Below are 20,991 nucleotides of genomic sequence, written 5' to 3'. Positions count from 1 at the left end.
ATTTTTTTCGACCTTTTATTGTAGGGTTCACGTACAGAACCCTACATAGGGAGATAAACATCTCTCAAAGTGAAATTTGTGTTTCTAAAGTTCTTTGAGAAACCTCGCTGTACTGACAAGACTTCTTAGATCACCTCGCCTAAGCAGAGAGCTTTAGATCATTGGGCCCATTGAATGACTTTAACTGTGAAGAATACCAACATCAAAAATGTTTTAAAAACATTACAAATATCCACCCCCACCTCCAAAAAAAATTGCGTCTTTTTAAGTCTCACATGCTGAGTTGTAGTTTGGGTGAAAAATCCTGACTTTGGGCTCCATTTATTAAAATACAAAAGCAGCCTCGGAGCCCCAGCGTTTCAGAATTCTAATACTTAACCACTCCACCTCCTAAGGTGTGGCAGATATCAATGATCCCAATAATTTGGCTGCACGTGAGCAGGGGGCGGCATTGCACAAGCAGTGGCTACTGCAATGTTAAATGCAGATAACTTGCCGGGAGGCTGGGTGGACGAGGTTCATGACAGCAAACCTTGCCCGCACGTCATCTGATAAATGGAGCCTCATGTCTCAGAAATGCCACACAACATCATGGAACACCCACAGTTATACTTTTTAAAAGATTTGAATTTTTAAAGTGCCAGTAAACCCACCAAATAATGTTATATAGCTCTGCATATAGTGCAGAATTATATAAAATTAGGTTAGCGCCATGTTTCTAAATCAAAGTATCTCACAGATATTTTCCTACAAAAATGTATTCTACAGACCGCCGCTCCTGGCTTTACTGAGCGGGTCTGTTTTTTTCTAAACGCATCGGGCACGCTGTCTAGTCGCAGCCAGCCCTGTCGCGCCATTAAAATGAATGTAGCTTGCTCCCGCTATTAGAGCAGGAGCGAGCTACATTCATTTTAATGGCGCAATCGGGCCGGCTGAGACTAGACAGCGTGCCGATACGCTTAGAAAAAAACAGACCCGCTCAGTAGAGCCAGGAGTGACGGTCTGTAGATATTGTTGTGTATATTGACATTTGAGGGAATACCTACTAAGGGTTAATCCCACACTAGTGTGTTAGGCTGAACAGGCATTGGTAAATTTGTAGACCAATTATCTTTAGGTTTGCTTTTAAATAGGCACCCCAGGTATACTGAGTTAGCTATGATTACGGCTATCTAGCCGAAACATGTTAGCCTTCAGTTTGCCTGTGATGCCTTTCTAACTTGTCTCTGGACACTCCTGGAACCTTTTAACTTTCTTCAATAAAGGACTTGTTTTTACTTGCACTGGATTGCCTTCGTTACTTTTTCAAGTTTATATATATATATATACACACTGTGCCTCAAGTCACTTTCGGCTAGATTTAGAGTTCTGCGGCCAAAGGTGTGCGTTAGCTACGCATGCTTTTTTTTCCCCGCACCTTTTAAATACCGCTGGTATTTAGAGTTCACAGAAGGGCTGCGTTAGGCTCCAAAAAAGGGAGCGTAGAGCATATTTACCGCCACTGCAACTCTCGATACCAGCGGTGCTTACGGACGCGGCCAGCTTCAAAAACGTGCTCGTGCACGATTCCCCCATAGGAAACAATGGGGCTGTTTGAGCTGAAAATAAACCTAACACCTGCAAAAAAGCAGCGTTCAGCTCCTAACGCAGCCCCATTGTTTCCTATGGGGAAACACTTCCTAAGTCTGCACCTAACACCCTAACATGTACCCCGAGTCTAAACACCCCTAACCTTACACTTATTAACCCTTAATCTGCTGCCCCCGCTATCGCTGACACCTGCATTATACTATTAACCCCTAATCTGCCGCTCCGTACACCGCCGCAACCTACATTATACCTATGTACCCCTAATCTGCTGCCCCTAACACCGCCGACCCCTATATTATATTTATTAACCCCTAATCTGCCGCCCCCAACGTCGCCTCCACCTACCTACAATTATTAACCCCTAATCTGCCGACCGGACCACACCGCTACTCAGAAATGCCACACAACATCATGGAACACCCACAATTATACTTTTTAAAAGATTTGAATGTTTAAAGGGCCAGTAAACCCACCAAATAATGTTATATAGCTCTGCACATAGTGCAGAATTATATAAAATTAGGTTAGCACCATGTTTCTAAATCAAAGTATCTCACAGATATTTTCCTACAAAAATGTATTCTACAGACCGCCGCTCCTGGCTTTACTGGAAGCTAAGTCTAACCCTAACCCTAACACCCCCCTAAGTTAAATATAATTTAAATCTAACAAAAGAAATTAACTCTTATTAAATAAATTATTCCTATTTAAAGCTAAATATTTACCTGTAAAATAAACCCTAATATAGCTACAATATAAATTATAATTATATTGTAGCTATTTTAGGATTAATATTTATTTTACAGGCAACTTTGTAATTATTTTAACCAGGTACAATAGCTATTAAATAGTTGATAACTATTTAATAGTTACCTAGTTAAAATAATTACAAAATTACCTGTAAAATAAATCCTAACCTAAGTTACAATTAAACCTAACACTACACTATCAATAAATAAATTAAATAAACTACCTACAATTATCTACAATTCAACCTAACACTACACTATCAATAAATTAATTAAACACAATACCTAAAATTATCTACAATTAAACCTAACACTACACTATCAATAAATTAATTAAATACAATACCTACAAATAAATACAATGAAATAAACTAACTAAAGTACAAAAAATAAAAAAGAACTAAGTTACAAAAAATAAAAAAAATATTTACAAACATTAGAAAAATATTACAACAATTTTAAACTAATTACACCTACTCTAAGCCCCCTAATAAAATAACAAAGCCCCCCAAAACAAAAAATGCCCTACACTATTCTAAAATTAAAATAGAAAAGTTCTTTTACCGTACCAGCCCTTAAAAGGGTCCTTTGCGGGGCATGCCCCAAAGAATTCAGCTCTTTTGCCTGTAAAAAAAAAAAACATACAATACCCCCCCCCAACATTACAACCCACCACCCACATACCCCTAATCTAACCCAAACCCCCCTTAACTAAACCTAACACTAAGCCCCTGAAGATCTCCCTACCTTGTCTTCACCACACCGGGTCCCGATCTGTCCAGAAGAGTCTCCGAAATCTTCATCCAAGCCCAAGCGGGGGGCTGAAGAGTGACGTCCATCCTCCGGCTGAAGTCTGGATCCAAGCAGTGGCTAAAGAATTCCATCTTCGGGCAGAAGTCTTCATCCTATCCGGGCAGAAGAGTTGATCCGGACCGGCAAACATGTTCTATGTTTTTCCATCCAATGACGACCGGCTCCATCTTGAAGACCTCCGGCAACGTCCTAAGTCCGAATGAAGGTTCCTTTAAATGACGTCATCCAAGATGGCGTCCCTCGAATTCCGATTGGCTGATAGGATTCTATCAGCCAATCGGAATTAAGATAGGACAATTCTTATTGGCTGATGGAATTCAGTCAATCAGATTCAAGTTCAATCCGATTGGCTGTTCCGATCAGCCAATAGAATGCGAGCTCAATCTGATTGGCTGATCGGATCAGCCAATCGGATTGAGCTTGAATCTGATTGGCTGATTCCATCAGCCAATCAGAATTTTCCTACCTTAATTCCGATTGGCTGATAGAATCCTATCAGCCAATCGGAATTCGAGGGACTCCATCTTGGATGACGTCCCTTAAAGGAACCGTCATTCGTCGGGAAGTCGTCGGTGAAGATGGATGTTCCGCGTCGGCGGGATTACCATGGATCCGAAAGAAAGAAGATTGAAGATGCCGCTTGATAGAAGACTTCAGCCCGATCATGGACCTCTTCAGCTCCCGCTTGGATGAAGACTTCAGTCGGATCATGGACATCTTCAGCCCCCTGCTTGGGCTTGGATCAAGACATCGGAGGCTCTTCTGGATCGATCGGTGAACCCGGCGTGGTGAAGACAAGGTAGGGAGATCTTCAGGGGCTTAGTGTTAGGTTTATTTAAGGGGGGTTTGGGTTAGATTAGGGGTATGTGGGTGGTGGGTTGTAATGTTGGGGGGGTATTGTATGTTTTTTTTTTTACAGGCAAAAAAGCTGAATTCTTTGGGGCATGCCCCGCAAAAGGCCCTTTTCAGGGCTGGTAAGGTAAAAGAGCTTTTCTATTTTAATTTTAGAATAGGGTAGGGCATTTTTTTATTTTGGGGGTCGTTGTTATTTTATTAGGGGGCTTAGAGTAGGTGTAATTAGTTTAAAATTGTTGTAATATTTTTCTAATGTTTGTAAATATTTTTTTATTTTTTGTAACTTAGTTCTTTTTTATTTTTTGTACTTTAGTTAGTTTATTTCATTGTATTTATTTGTAGGTATTGTATTTAATTAATTTATTGATAGTGTAGTGTTAGGTTTAATTGTAGGTAGTTTATTTAATTTATTTATTGATAGTGTAGTGTTAGGTTTAATTGTAACTTAGGTTAGGATTTATTTTACAGGTAATTTTGTAATTATTTTAACAAGGTAACTATTAAATAATTATTAACTATTTAATAGCTATTGTACCTGGTTAAAATAATTGCAAAGTTGCCTGTAAAATAAATATTAATCCTAAAATAGCTACAATATAATTATAATTTATATTGTAGCTATATTAGGGTTTATTTTACAGGTAAGTATTTAGCTTTAAATAGGAATAATTTATTTAATAAGAGTTAATTTATTTAGTTAGATTTAAATTATTTTTAAGTTAGGGGGGTGTTAGTGTTAGGGTTAGACTTAGCTTTAGGGGTTAATACATTTATTATAGTAGCGGTGTGGTCCGGTCGGCAGATTAGGGGTTAATAATTGTAGGTAGGTGGAGGCGACGTTGGGGGCGGCAGATTAGGGGTTAATAAATATAATATAGGGGTCGGCTGTGTTAGGGGCAGCAGATTAGGGGTACATAGGTATAATGCAGGTTGCGGCGGTGTACGGAGCGGCAGATTAGGGGTTAAAAAATATGCAGGTGTCAGCGATAGCGGGGGCGGCAGATTAGGGGTTAATAAATATTATGTAGGTGTCGGCGGTTTTAGGGGCAGCAGATTAGGGGTACATAGGGATAACGTAGGTGGCGGCGTTGTGCGGTCGGCAGATTAGAGGTTAAAATTTTTAAATAGAGTGGCGGCGATGTGGGGGGGCCTTGGTTTAGGGGTACATAGGTAGTTTATGGGTGTTAGTGTACTTTAGAGCACAGTAGTTAAGAGCTTTATGAACCGGCGTTAGCCCAGAAAGCTCTTAACTCCTGTTTTTTTTCTGCGGCTGGAGTTTTGTCGTTAGATTTCTAACGCTCACTTCAGCCACGACTCTAAATACCGGCGTTAGAAAGATCCCATTGAAAAGATAGGATACGCAATTGACGTAAGGGGATCTGCGGTATGGAAAAGTCGCGGCTGCAAAGTGAGCGTTAGACCCTTTCCTGACTGACTCTAAATACCAGCAGTAGCCCAAAACCAGCGTTAGGAGCCTCTAACGCTGGTTTTGACGGCTAACGCCAAACTCTAAATCTAGCCGTTTGAGTTTTGTCAACTAATTTATGTATTTGAACCCATTTGCAGTTTATTATGTTTTTAATTACATTTGTGCCTATTAATATAAGGGCAGTGGATCATACTAAAAACTTTAACCCTGTGTAATATATTGCATTTATTTTTACAGAAATACAGTTCAATAATTCATAATAATTTCTACTGATGTTCTACGTCTAAATAATCTAAAATAACATGCAGCAAACCTTTCAACTATTACAGGTGGTAGCAAGAACATTCTATTTTTAGTAATTATTATATAGAAGTAAACATATATAACAGTTTATTCTTCTATGTTATGTCCCTTTAATGTAGGGTTACCACCTCGGCCATGTTTTTCTGGACACTTATGAGTTACACGTGCTGCAGGGTATGCAGGGAGGAACATGAATAGTGCTGTCCAGAATAACTATTTGCGTGCTATTCAGGGGTGCAGTTCATGTTCCCCTCTGCAAACCTTGCGGCATGTGTAACTCATAGGTGTCCCGGAAAACATGGCCGAGGCGGCAACCCTACTTTAATACAGTATATGCTGCCAAGGCTACATGTTGCATGTAGTGATGCTGTAGAGACCATGTGCGTTTGTAGGTTGCTTTATTCAGTCTTCAGTAAGATCTTGGGCATGACGTATGCTATACAAACAAGAGATTTCTGACTGACTAAAAAGCACTGTGACTGTTAAAAGACTCTTACCTTTCTCCCTAGGTAATTATGCTCCAAAGGAATGTGCATTATTTTGTCATTAAAGGGACACTCAAGTCAAAATTAAACTCTCATGATTCAAATAGAGCAGCAATTTTAAATAATGTTTCAATTTACTTTCATTTACAAAATGTGCACAGTCTTTTTATATTTACACTTTTTGAGTCACCAGCTCCTACTGAGCATGTGCGAAAATTCACAGATTATGCGTATATGCATTTGTGATTGGCTGATGGCTGTCACATGATGCAGTGGGAGTGTTAATAGACATAACTTTAAAATTTGTCAGAAAAAAAACTACTACTCATTTGAAGTTCAGCCTAAGTGCTATTGCATTGTTTGGCCTCCGTTATACTTATACTGGTTATTAAAGGTATTTGGTGATTTAATTCTGTGTGTATCCTTTTTCATGTTAGCCAAGTCTGGATACACACCTGTTCGATTTTGTGTGTGCATATATATATATATATATATATATATATATTTATATAAAAGAAAACTTCAATTGAGACTTGTTTAGCATGATACATGACATTATATAAGGACGCAGTGTATATGTGTTGGATCCTCACAAAATCAGTGATCATCTGGAAGAGCCGCATGGCTGGGCAAAATCCTAATAAAAGAGTTGCTAATTGTTCTTCTGATTCAAATAATATAATAATTAAAGGGACAGTGTGCACCTTAGTCATCTTAAAATCTTACTTTAGATTAAGCTAGAAATATCCTCCTGCACTCCTTTCTAAATCATGCAGGAGTAACAGTAAAAATGGGGTGCAGGAGGATATTTGCAGTTTCATCTAAAGTAAGACTTTAGGATAAATAAGGTGCAGACTGTTCCTTTAAAGAAGGGGGCTGTTTATGTATTTATTTATTTATTTTGTTTCTTTTCAGGCGACTATACACTTGCTGAAATCAGAAGGTTGTAAACTTAATGAATATCCTAATCCTCCGGAAGATACAAGTTTTCACCCAGCAGCATATGTTGCAAAAAATCTTGAGGAACAACCAGAATGGATTGTTTATAAGTATGATGTGTTTGCATATATCATAAAAACTTGCTGAACACACTAAGTGTCAACTCTAGGGGGTGCAAAATAAATAACCATATACGACAATAGAAGTTATTTGACCAATAAATGCACACTAATAGCTGTAGGGTATAAAAAATATATTCTACACATAGCATATGTTATTAGACAGTATAGTAATGAGTATCTGCACAGATAGTGCTAGAGTCTCTTATCTGTTCACGATGTTAGTCCTTAAAGGGACATTAAACACTTTGAGATGGTAATATAAAATGATAAATTGTATATATAAAACAGCTCTGCAATATACTTTCATTATTTATTTTGTCCTCTTTGCCTGTAATTCCATTCTGAAATTGTGAGCTTTTCAGTTCCTGTTAGAAATGGAAGTGCAGAACACTGTTAAATCCAGCACAGCCATTGGCTGCACACTCTAGTGACCTATTTATAACTGACTCTAATTGGCCATAGCAGAGAAGGTAACACAAGTTACAACATGGCAGCTCCCAGTGTTTTATAGACACTAAAACTTTACACTTATGTTGTCACTTTTTAAACAACTAATGAAACTTTAAAAAATACATCTACATGTAAGTCATGGACTAATCTTTTCTTTGAATGCATCATTCTATCTAGCATGTATTTAGTGTTTAATGTCCCTTTAAATGGATCCAAAGGTGTAAGAGTCCTCTTGATGTTAGTATTCTTACTGCTTTGTTCAGACAGTAGATCCTGTGTTGATCACACCCAATCTGGAATCAGCTCTTTGCCAGGCAAACGGTCAGGATACAAACTTTCACTGTGAATAAGATCACAAAACAAAGGCGCCTCCTAGTGTGATATAGTAGATGTAAAAAGGAAAAAATAAATGCCAAATTAAACTTCTACTGAGAGTCTAAGCTTACTTTTTATTCACTGAGGAGGACATCGGGGACACCGGTATTAACACTGTGACACTGCAAGTTCCCAGTCTGCCCCATTTAGCACAATTTGGGTGCTGCTTCACTTGTGAGTATCTACAGGTGGCCCTCGGTTTACGCCGGTTCAATTTGCCCCGTTTCAGGAACCTTTTTTTCAATCATGTGACTGCTATAGAAAAGCTTTTGGAAAACAATGCACTAATTAAAATAGCCAGTAGGTGGAGCTGTCCGCTTGTTTTGCAGCAAAGTTATGCAACTTAACAGCTTTAAATGGATTTGTGTACACAGATCAGACAAGATCTATCGAGCAAAATTTAGCAGGCACTTCCCTATTATCTTCCTGTCCAGCAGCTTGAGGTGAGGTTAACTGATTAATCACTGCAGATTGAAATGCATAGAATAGGTGCAGACCCAATATTATCTAACATGCTAACAATGCAGAGAACTGATTGCAGAAAAATGCAAGTAAAAAAACGTTTTTGTTCATTAAACTTAGTTTGATGATGATGCAGTCTGTTGTGTGATTATTTTATTAGGTGATGTTTAGCAAATGTTTTTGTTCATTAAACTTAGTTTGATGATGATACAATCTATTATCTTTGGTTTATAATGCTGTTTAACATTTAAAGTCTTCATTTCAAAGCTTTAAAAATAATGTATTAGGTGTTACTTATGACAATTTTGAGAGGGGCCTGGAACCTAACTCCCTCACTTCCCATTGACTTACATTATAAACTGGGTTTCAATTTACAACGGTTTCAATTTACAACCATTTCTCCTGGAACCTAACCCCGGCGTAAACTGAGGGCTACCTGTATTTGGCATTTATTTTTTCCTTTTTATTTCTACTATATCACACTAGGAGGCGCCTTTGTTTTGTGATCTTATTCACAGTGAAAGTTTGTGTTTGCATATAGGCCACACTTTTTAGTACTTCTTTGTAGTCTTACTATGTCTGTATTTCCTAATATCATAAATGTGTTCTCATTATAGATGTTGTATTGAAGGAATATTGTTTTATTTTTTTATTTTATTTTTTAACCCCTTAATGACAAGTGACGTACCAGGTACGTCCTGCAAAAACTTGCAGTTAGTGACAATGGACGTACCTGGTACGTCACTTGTCTAAGAGAGTGCTGGAAGCGATCGCAATCGCTTCCAGCAGCTCTCAGGGTATTGCAGTGATGCCTCCATATGGAGGCATCCTGCAATACCATTTAGAAGACTCCGATGCAGAGAGAGCCACTCTGTGGCCCTCTCTGCACCGGTAGCGATGGTGCCGGTTCGTTGGTGGGTGGGAGCACATCAGGGAGGCGGGTGGGCGGCCCATCGCTACCCGGCATCCGGTTCCTGTAAGTGCTATGTGCACGCCGGGTGCCGGGAGCGTGCGGGGGCGCGCGTGCGCGCGCGCGGGGGTGCGCGGGGGTGCGCGTGCGCGCCCGATTACATGCCCACTGCCACCAATGAGAAAGGAAGGGGGGACAAAAGTAAAATATAAATAAATATATAAGGATCTGGGAGGGGGAGGGGGTTGGGGTATTGTGGGGGGCTGCTACACTACAGAAAAATGTAAACTGGCAATAAATTGCAAAAAAAAACACTTGTTTTGGGGGCAAATTGGGTACTGGCAGACAGCTGCCAGTACCCAAGATGGCGGCAATTAGGTAGGGGAGAGGGTTAGAGAGCTGGGGGGGGGGATCATGGAGGTTGGGGCTAAGGCAGGAGTCCATCACAGCTAAAACATTTTAATTTTTTTTATTAAAAAAAAGAAAAACTCCTTTTATTTAGTACTGGCAGACTTTCTGCCAGTACTTAAGATGGCGGGGACAATTGTGGGGTGGGGGAGGGAAGAGAACTGTTTGGGAGGGATCAGGGGGTGGGATGTGTCAGGTGGGAGGCTGATCTCTACCCTAAAGCTAAAATTAACCCTGCAAGCTCCCTACAACCTACCTAATTAACCCCTTCACTGCTGGGCATAATTTACGTGTGGTGCGCAGCAGCATTTAGTGGCCTTCTAATTACCAAAAAGCAATGCCAAAGCCATATAAGTCTGCTATTTCTGAACAAAGGGGATCCCAAAGAAGCATTTACAACCATTTGTGCCTTAATTGCACAAGCTGTTTGTAAATAATTTCAGTGGGAAACCTAAAGTTTGTGACAAAATTTGTGAAAAAGTGAACTTATTTTTTTATTTGATGACATTTGGCGGTGAAATGGTGGCATGAAATATACCAAAATGGGCCTAGATCAATACTTTGGGTTGTCTTCTAAAAAAAATATATACATGTCAAGGGATATTCAGGTATTCCTGACAGATATCAGGGTTCCAATGTAACTAGCGCTAATTTTGAAAAAAAGTTGTTTGGAAATAGCAAAGTGCTACTTGTATTTATGGCCCTATAACTTGCAAAAAAAGTAAAGAACATGTAAACATTGGGTATTTCTAAACTCAGGACAAAATTTAGAAACTATTTAGCATAGGTGTTTTTTGGTGATTGTAGATGTGTAACAGATTTTGGGGGTCAAAGTTAGAAAAAGTGTGTTTTTTTCAATTTTTTCCTCATATTTTATATTTTTTTTATAGTAAATTATAAGATATGATGAAAATAATGGTATCTTTAGAAAGTCCATTTAATGGCGAGAAAAACGGTATATAATATGTGTGGGTACAGTAAACGAGTAAGAGGAAAATTACAGCTAAACACAAACACCGCAGAAATGTAAAAATAGCCATTGTCATTAAGGGTAAGAAAATTGAAAAATGGTCCGGTCATTAAGGGGTTAAATAATATTTAATATTAAATTTTTTCTTTCGTGATTCAGATAGAGCATGCAATTTTAAACAACTTTCTAATTTACTCCTATTATCAATTTTTCTTCGTTCTCTTGCTTTCTTTATTTGAAAAACAAGGCATCTATTCTATTTTTTTGGTTCAGACCATGGAAAGCACTTGTTTATTGGTAGGTGAATTTATCCACCAATCAGCAAGAACAACACAGTGTGTTCACCAAAAATGGGCCGGCATCTAAACTTACATTCTTGCATTTCAAATAAAGATACCAAGAGAATGAAAAAAAAATTATAATAGGAGTAAATTAGAAGGTTGCTTAAAATTTCATGCTCTATCTGACTCACGATAGAAAAAAATTGGGTTCAGTGTCCCTTTAAGCTTACATTTCTGCTTTCTTTAATTAAAGTTAGCAAGAGAAAGAATACAAATTTCTTATTTGAGTAAATTAGAAAGTTGCTTGAAAGTGCATGCTCTATCTGAATCATGAAAGAAAAAAATGTGGGTTTAGTATCCCTTTAAAGTGAATGTAAATTTTGATGCTAAAGTGCCCGGTTTTTAAAACTTCGATTAAAAACAGGGGCACAACTCCTGTTGTGAAAAAAAAACTTACCTTTTAATCTTCACAGCAGCTCCAGCTTCCTCCACCTGTTTCAAAGCCTCTTCCTGGGTCTAAAATGAGGCATCGGCTTCCTCCAATCACAGCAGTGAATCAGACACTGAATCCCCCGGGGGGGAAGCTGTGATTGGAGAATGACCTATCAATCATTTCTGACATCAGAAATGGCTTGTGAGACCGGAGAAAGCTGGAGCTGCTGTGAAGTTTAAAAGGTAAGTTTTTTTGTCACAACAGGAGTGAAATGTAAATTTTTATGAATTAAAGTGCCCCTGTTTTTAATCAAAGTTTTAAAAACCGGGCACTTTAGCATCAAAATTTACATTCACTTTAAAGTTTAAATTATGCATTCAAAGAAATTGCATTCTTTCCTTGAATTGACAGCTTGATTCTAAATCTCAAACTAACTTTTTCTTGGATTACAATTCATGACCATTTAATAAGTAAAAACTTTCTAAAAACAATATAAAAAGTTGTGGGACCGAATTGTCTGATCCACTTCTGATACATATGATATGACAGAATTGCTTCCTGTCTGTGAATATACTGCCTAGGGGATCCTAGGTTCGTAGGTATCTGGTTTCCAGCAGGTTCTGGGTCAGTGCTCAAACATGTTCTTCAGGGATTCTGTCATTGTAAATAAAGTAGATTAAATTCGATCTAACTTAATGGCATGTGACTCACAAATAATGTTTGACTTCATGAGTGCACACAAATTAAACAGGCACAGATGATTCTTCGTGTAAATCATTTGTTTGAAGAGGCATTACGTTGACTTAATATATTCCAAATTTTAACTGCTGAATATTTGCTAAAACGTGTTTCAGCAACACATGGACCTTTCAAGCTGGCAACTGCAAGCTTCACTATTTTTGTACCAAATCTGAAGTGTATCATTTTATTTTTAGAAGTTTTCACTATATATCTGCTCTTCCCTGTTAAACGTATCCCCACACATATTGGCATGGACCAGCCTCACTTAAGCAACAAGTAATAGCTGCATAGAGTATAGATAGGCAACTGAGAATATAATTTATCTAGTTTATAAAGAAAAGAACTCACTGTGTAGTTAATTTAACAAATCTAAACAAGTCAGGGGGCTTGTTTTTCCCAGAAAACCTCTGGAACCACTGTTTCCAATGCAGCAAAGGATTCTGGGTAAGATATGCAAATGAGGCTCACAATGACTCATTTTTTTACTTCAGTCTGCTTTTACGCTCTCCATTACACATCCAGTCACTCATCTGATTTTGATTAAACCTCCTGATAATCATTTCAAAGATCCGTCCCTTCTTAACACCAGGCACCAGCAAAACACTGACTTCCTATTGATTGACCCATTATTCTTCAACTCTCCCCCTATAGTCCATTTTAAATGCCTTTGCCAGAATTACCCACCTTACCTATAGTCCTGTATTGGCCATATGCTCTGTCTAAATCATGAATTTATCATTATTCCTGTACTGTCATTTTAAGTCTCCAGTATCCAGAAATGTAAAAGTAATTTCCTACACTAGCCTATAAATCTCTTTTTACCTGAGCTCCTTCCCCTTTATAGCTCCACTTTCGTTTCTAAGCCCACTGTCTATTTTTTTATTTTTTTTTATAAATAATTTTTATTGAGGTAATAATTTGGCATACAAACACATAATTGCAGCAGTATACAATAGAAATCTAAATTTGCTTATGACAGGTTACAATGCAAAGGTTATAGATTGATAGACATTACACGTGATCTCAGTTGCACTAAGCAAAGAGTAAAACATATTCACCTGCTGCAAGAATAAAAAAAAAACAGGTAAAACAACCTTTCAAGAAAATGCCAATAAAAGTTTTGAACCTTCTTATTTATCTAAGAGGCCACTCTTGGACCTCATAACAAAAAATATTAAACAGCTATAGCAGAAGGTTACCCCAAAGGTAAGAGGCCTCTCATGGACCTCATTATGAAAACCTCACATTTTAGTTTTATTGAACTATAGGTTTGTTAGCTAGGGGAAAAATGAGATTTCTTATCAATGGAGTGTATTTACCATAGGAGTCTAGAATATAGGGACATGAGTGAGCTACATAGAGATATAAGTTTGAATATGTGTCATAAGGCGTACAGGGTTACGGTTATAAAGTGGTAATTAAAAGAACATAAAGGACATGCACCTATTTATTGTGAGCTACAGAATTTTAAGGAAAATGCTTTGGTCAATAAAGTAATTCACTGTTTATTGATAGGAGTATCTGGCGGGGACATAGGGAAGAGATACTGCACCTTATATGCTTACCCTATTATTAAGCTAAGTTGAGGCCACTGTCTATTTTTATCTCATAACCTCCCCTTTCTTTGCTATAATAATTTCCTCCTTCTCCTTCCAGGGGTTTAAGGGATTTTTTTATACGTACTAGCTGCATTATTAACTGATATATCTAATCAATCAATAATTGCAGGTGTTCTGAATAGCATGAGTTAATATTTGATTATTGATTTGAAACTCATTCTAATCCATTCACGTACCCCATGATAATAGCCCATTTATCTAACAATCTTCTAATGCATGCGGCCATATAAACTCCCTAATACTTTGCATGGAATAAGTCGACAATGGTATTCCAGTCAGACAGAAAACTTGTTTTAGGATATTTTTCAAAAATGTTTTTTATTTTTCAATTTGCACACTTAGGACTTTTGGGGAAAAAAATACCTTTTTGTTTCCAGTGATATTTTATTCGGCTCCTTGTGTGGTTATTTTTCTGTATTTAAAAGGGACATGAAACCCATTTTTTTTTTCTTTCATGATTCAGATAGAGGATACAATTTTTTTTTTTTTAAATTCAATTTTTATTGCAAGAGTAAAGCAAAAACATCAAGACAATACATTGTGTAAAGTAACGTTTAACATAAACATAGCCATCAATTTCCCCGGGTACAAAGGGAGCCATGGCTTCCTATAAAGCCTGCTCTGGCATGGTACGGGTTGTAGAATTGTGGGGGGTCAGTATATCCAACCAGAGTCTATAAAGTCCTTGGGTGTTCTTTAGTTTTCGCTCTCCTGCATAAGTTTTTTTTTTTTTGAAAAACAAACAAACATTTAAATACTTATACAACCTATTAACATGACTACCAAAACCAAAGTAGCTCATCCGTGTAAGCTTAACCTTATCTTATGCTCTCTGCGCAAATGAATGAAGGGGTGGGAAGGAAAGGAGGGGGCGAGAAGAAGAAAGAAGAAGAGAGGAGAAAAAAAAAAAAAAAAAGTGCAGCTGCTTATTAGAACAGCATCAGCTCTATTTGGGATTGCTCAGGGCCTTGGTCCTTGACACTGTTTATGATGTGTTGCCATTCAGCAGACATGCCTAGTTGAAGTATTGTCTCAGAGTGAGCGAATGGTTTCAGAACTTGTCCCTGTATAGGTGGGTCTAGTTTACTGATAAGAGGTTTCCATTTTCTTAAGAAGGGGCGTAATCTGTGCTTGGTATCAAGTCTGGCATCGTATTGTTCTACAAAAAGCTGTCTCAGTAATGTATGTCTGAACTGGGCTATTGTCGGTGCCTGTTTTTTAATCCATCTCTGGAGGATGCAGTGTCTTGCCAGAAGTATGCATAGTGTAAGAAATCTATGAAACCGCCCGTGAGTCTCGTCCCATTTAAACATAAATATTTCTGCGCCTGTGAGTGAAATTTCCACTCCCAGTACGGTCTTTAGCCAATATTGACATCGTCCCCAGAATCTCTTGATCTTAGGGCATGTGTAAAAATAATGTTGGAGTGATGGGGCAACAGCGCTGCATTTAACGCACATATCAGGTAGTCGTCTGTCCCACTTGGACAATCTGTGTGGAGTGATGTAGTCCGAGTGTAATAGTCTTATTTGTGCCTCTCTATGATATACTGCCAATGTGGCTTGTCTCGTATGTTCTAGGCTGTTCTTTATGTCCTGTTCTGTCAGGTCCGTCAAGCTGATTTCGCTGTATTTTGACAGGATACCAGAAAGGAGAGGGGCCTCACCTTGTTTCAGGAGGCATCTATAGAAATGAGATAGTGAAAACACACCCAAGCGGAACATCGTTTGTGATATTGCGAAGGGGGACTTCCCCCAGAAATTTGTGTTGGATGCCTGCAGAGAGTTTACATAATGTCTCAACTGCAAATACGCATAGAAGTGTCCCTTTGGAAGCTGAAATTTGTTCTTTAAGTCCTGGAAAGATCTCACTACATGTAGTAGGGGATATAGGACATCCCCGACGGTGCTTAAGCCCCGCTCCCTCCAAACACGGAACGGTGCATGGTCCATCCCAGCCGGGAAGGAAGGGTTGCCCACTATCGGGATAAACCCTGGGGGGGGGGCATCGATTTTCAGAAATTTATGTATCAGGTGCCATGCCCTCAGTGGGTCTCTATATAGCATACTCTTGGTGATCTTAGGGGGCAGCACCCCACCTCCGTACGGTAGATAAGGCAGTGCAATTGGTGCTGTCACTGTCTCTTCCAGTTTTGTGTCACAGAAATGTCCTGTGTTCAACTGCCAATCTGTCACCAGACGTGCCAGAGCCGCCCAGTTATATAATTTGAGGTTGGGAAGACCCAATCCTCCCGTCGCGTAGGGAGACTGAAGTTTGTGGAGCGCAATGCGTGGTTTGCCCCCCTTCCACACAAAGCGAGTTATAGCTCTTGTGAGCAATCGCAAGTCCACTTTGGTCATAAGAAACGGTAGCATGAGCAGCGGGTAGAGTAATTTCGGTAAAATAGTCATTTTCACCAAGCCGACACGTCCCGATAGCCCCAAGGGCAGTTTTATCCAGTTCAGGAGCTGAGATGATAGCTGGGTGCATTTGTCAGATATATTCAATTTATATATCTTTGAGGGGTCCCTATGAAGGTGAATTCCCAGGTATGTGAGGTGTCCCCTCGCCTCCACAAAGGGATAGTCATGTTTAGAGTCTGGGTGTTTATGTAGCCACAGGACCTCCGATTTGGTGGCATTAATTTTGTAGCCGGAGAAGCTGCCGAAATCCGCGATAGTGCAAAGTATCTGCGGTATGTGTGTCTGTGGAGAGTCCACAAACAACAACATATCATCCGCATATAGGGCTAAGTGAAGGGGGACTTCGCCCACGCGGATTCCCGGGAATACCTGACGTAGCCTCTGTGCCAACGGTTCCAATGCCAAGTTGAATAATAGAGGCGAGAGAGGACACCCCTGTCTGGTTCCCCTCTGTAGATGGACATCTTCCGAGAAAAGTCCTCTAGCCAGTACCCGAGCAATCGGGTTTTTGTATATCTTGCTAATGGTTTCCAAAAAAGGGCCCTCGAAGCCAAATCTCCTCATAGTGTCTAGTAAATGCGCCCATTCCACTCTGTCGAAGGCCTTCTCCGCGTCTAATGACAGCAGGAAGGCCTCCGACGTGTCTTGTTTACCCCTCCCCTCGCCCAGGGACCAATAATGGTCAATGACTTGAAGCACTCTCCTCAGATTTACCACAGAGGAGCGTTTGAAGACGAAACCTGTTTGGTCTGGGTGTAGCAGCTCTGGGAGTATCACCTTCAGCCGATTCGCCATGATCTTAGTGAATAACTTGTAGTCGGTGTTTAACAGCGATATCGGCCTATAGGATTCTGGCATGGAGTGATCCTTGCCTGGTTTGGGGATAAGTGTGATATGGGCTGAGGTGAAGTTTTCTGAAGGGGTCGCCTCGGTAAGAAACAAGACATTAAATAGTCTAGTGAGTGTGTTAGTGATCTGCGGCTGCATTGCTTTATAAAATTCGGCAGGCAAGCCGTCGGGACCTGGCGCCTTACCAGCCGGTAGGCTCTGCAGTGTGTGAATAAGTTCTTCTGCAGTGATAGGGGTATTAAGGTTAGTCAATTGGTCCGTCGAGATTTGAGGTAGAACAACCTCTTGCCAAAATTTGTTTTGAGAGTCTTTGTGTGGTTGGGTCTGTCGAGTATACAACTGGGCATAATACTGGGCAAATCCCCTTGCAATGTCTTCCGACTTAGTGTAAGTCCTACCATTCCATTTCAGTGCCGCAAGTTTTGTTCTCACTGTCTGGGGTTTAGTCAGGGTTGCCAACATTTTGCCAGCTCTGTCCCCATATCTATAGAATTTGCCTGCCGATTTCAGCAGCCCTGCCGCAGCTTGTTGTTTCGCAAAGGCTTCTAGCTCCAGTTTAGCAGTAATGTAAGTGTCATAGGATAGTTTTGATTTGTTCAAGAGGTACAACTGATAAGCTTGTCCCAGTTGTTTTTGCAATGCCCTTTGTCTATGCTGCGTGTTATATTTCACTTTGGCTGCGTATGAAATTATGTGTCCCGCTAGTACAGTCTTTGCCGTTTCCCACAAGAGTTGAGGGTTATCTGTGTGTGCTGCGTTATCTGTCATGAAGTCTGTCCAGGAGTGTTGTAAAAACCTGACAAATGTTTCTGATTTGGTAAGGTACGTAGGAAATCTGAGTACGTTTCTATTCATGTTTGGTCTAATTGTTCCTAACACTAGTTCAACTGGGGAGTGGTCTGATATTAATATGTCATGTATTATACTACGGCTGACTTGATCTAACAGGTTTCCGGCTACCAGAAACAGATCTATCCTGGACAGTGTGTGTTTGGCTTTAGATAGACAGGTGTAGTCCCTATCTTCTGGGTGGAGGAGTCTCCAGATGTCACATACACTCAGGTCATTACTAAACAAATCAAAGACTTTAGTCTCGTATCTGGCTTTATAATTACGTCTGGGATCTTTAATTTTAAAAGTTTCCAGCCACTGTCTATCCAGGTGATGTATGGGGGAGATATTGAAGTCTCCGCCAATAATTAATTTCGCGCCTATGTGTGGGGCTAGGTTTTTTATCAGGGTTCTCCAAAATCCCAGATCTCTATGATTAGGGGCATAAAGATTACAGAACACATAATCAGTTGAGTTTACTCTAGCACAGACTATTATGTATCTATGGTGGGGGTCTAGATATGTATGTCCCACTGTGACCGAAATCTTTTTCCCAAATGCAATGGCTAGTCCACGGCTAGCCCTTGTGTGTGATAGATAGATCACCTGTCCTATCCAGTCTCTTTGTAGCTTCTGGTGTTCGTTGTCTAGCAAGTGTGTCTCTTGGAGGAGAGCGATGTCTGTGCCCAGTCTTTTTAAGTGTGTAAGCACAGTCTTGCGTTTTATGGGGGAGTTAAGCCCTCCCACATTCCATGTCACTAATTTTAATGTCATGTCTGTCTAGTGTAAGCTAGCTTCCAAACGATGTGGAGGGAAAAAAAAAAAAAAAAAAAGGGGGGGGGGGGGGGAGAAGAGAGAGGGAGAGGGGGAGTAGAGATATGAGGAGACTATTGATATGTGACCTGTTCCACTAGTATTCATTTGGTAATAGTAAGATGTAATAATCAGATCCCTCTCCCGCTCCACCCATCTAGCATAGCCCTGTTTGTCCTTCTTCACCATACATTTTCGGATAAGTGTGGCATCAGTAATAAACATATAACATTTCAAAGAATGACATTTTCCCTCATTTTTCCCTTCTTTTCTGCACCACCCTTTGGTGTGGAGTTTGACTTGTTGGTGGTAGATGAGAGCTTTAACTAGCATTAACCAGAACCTGTTAACTATCAATACATTTAACATTACTTTGTTCGTCATCTGGAACCATACATCTTCAGATAAGTGTAGCGGTAACAAAACACATAACATTTCAAAAGTAAAACATTGCAATCTAGATATATAACAATTTAACATTACCCTGGAAGCCTGGATTGACCTCCACCTCCATTTTCTCCGTTTGGAAGTCCAGATCTTTCTATTGTCTTTAACTAACATTAACCAGAACCTGTTAACTATCAATACATTTAACATTGCTTTGTTTGTCATCTGGAACCATACATCTTCAGATAAGTGTAGCAGTAACAAAACACATAACATTTCAAGAATAAAACATTGCAATCTAGATATATAACAATTTAACATTACCCTGGAGGCCTGGATTGACCTCCACCTCCATTTTCTCCGTTTGGAAGTCCAGATCTTTCTATTGTCCTTAAGAGTGTCTTTCAACAAATAACACCCAGCCATTAGTAATGACATATGTTAGTTTGATGGACTCAGGTACAAAAAGAGAAAAAAAGAGAAAAAAAAAAAGAGAAGCCTGGTGATCTCCGACAAGGAGAGGATATCTCTGTTCATGATGGGTGTTGTTGCTGTTCCGTAGCCAGATAACTCTTTAGTGCTTGTGGTGAGTGAAAGAATTTGACTCCGTAGGGTGTTTGTAGCCGTAACTTCGCTGGGTACAATAAGGCAACTTGTCTTCCCTGTTCATGCAATTGGGTGCACATTGGGGCAAACTCTTTTCTTTGTTTTGATATTTCCATAGAGAAATCCTGAAAAAGGAGAAGCTTTACACCTTCATAAAGGATCTCTCTGCGCGCTCTGTAGGCTCTCAGGATCTTCATTTTCTCCTGAAAGTTCAGGCATTTAAATATGACCTGTCTAGGTCGTGCCCTGGCCTGGTCTAGATCCCTTTCGGGCCCTACACGGTGTGCCCTTTCTACGTCAATTGGGAGGATGTCGGGGTGTAGCCCTAGGAGTTTGGGAAATGTCAGTGCTGTAAATTCTAACAGATCCTTGCCTTTGATGTTTTCCGGCACTCCTACTATGCGTAGATTGTTGCGGCGACTTCGATTCTCCAAGTCGTCAATGCGGTCCTGGAGAATCTGTGTCTTTTTGACCAGCTGCTTGACCGTGATATCTGTGTTAGATTGTCTGTCCTCCACCTCCGAGATTCGGTTTTCTGCTATAGACATTCGTGAGGAAAACTGTCTGACCTCACAGGTCAGGGTATCAACTCCCGTTTGGAGTGAGTCCATCTTAGGGAGGAAGAAGGTCTTCAATTCGTGTAGCAATGCTGAGTGGTCCATGCTCTGAACCGGGATCTGTTCTGGGGGGGATGAAGGGTCTACATGTATCTCGGCTGCGTGTTTTTGCTGCTTTTTATTATCCGCATTCTTAGACCTATGAGACATGTCTGCAGCGGAGGCAGGGGAGAGTTTATAGAAAAATTTATCCACTTTCATCAGCCCGAGTAGGGCTAGATCCCTTATTGAGCTATTTTCAAGTGCGGTAATCGGTGACAAGCTGCGAGACAGCAACCGTGCAGGGGGGCGCCTTACAAGGTGTGTGCTTAAGGTTAGCAGGGCCTGTGATCTATGGGGAGAGCTGTACTGTCAGAGTGTTATGATGGACGGATCATGGTGCATTAAACTGTTTTCAAGTCTCTCTTCTCTGGTCTTTTCCTGTAAATTGAGCGTAATTGTATGAAAGAGTCTCTGAAAGTATTATCCCCCTCTCTTAGATAAATAGAGAGTTAAGAGTCAGGTGTTGGCTTTTGGTCTTATATTTTTTTC

General features: G+C 39.8%; 1 protein-coding gene across 1 annotated transcript in view; it reads left to right on the top strand.

Moving 5' to 3' along the window:
• Window positions 1-20,991, top strand: part of LOC128644243 (cilia- and flagella-associated protein 46-like) — a gene marked incomplete at both ends in the record, with an annotated part of 384,741 nt that overhangs the window by 19,546 nt on the left and 344,204 nt on the right. Inside the window, 1 exon segment of the mRNA XM_053696926.1 lies at window positions 7,140-7,273. Within this exon segment, the coding sequence (XP_053552901.1) occupies window positions 7,140-7,273 (134 nt within the window).

Source organism: Bombina bombina, unplaced genomic scaffold (genome assembly GCF_027579735.1).
Source record: "Bombina bombina isolate aBomBom1 unplaced genomic scaffold, aBomBom1.pri scaffold_480, whole genome shotgun sequence".
NCBI classification, from domain to species: Eukaryota; Metazoa; Chordata; class Amphibia; order Anura; family Bombinatoridae; genus Bombina; species Bombina bombina.
This window is presented reverse-complemented; position numbering and strand designations above follow the sequence as displayed.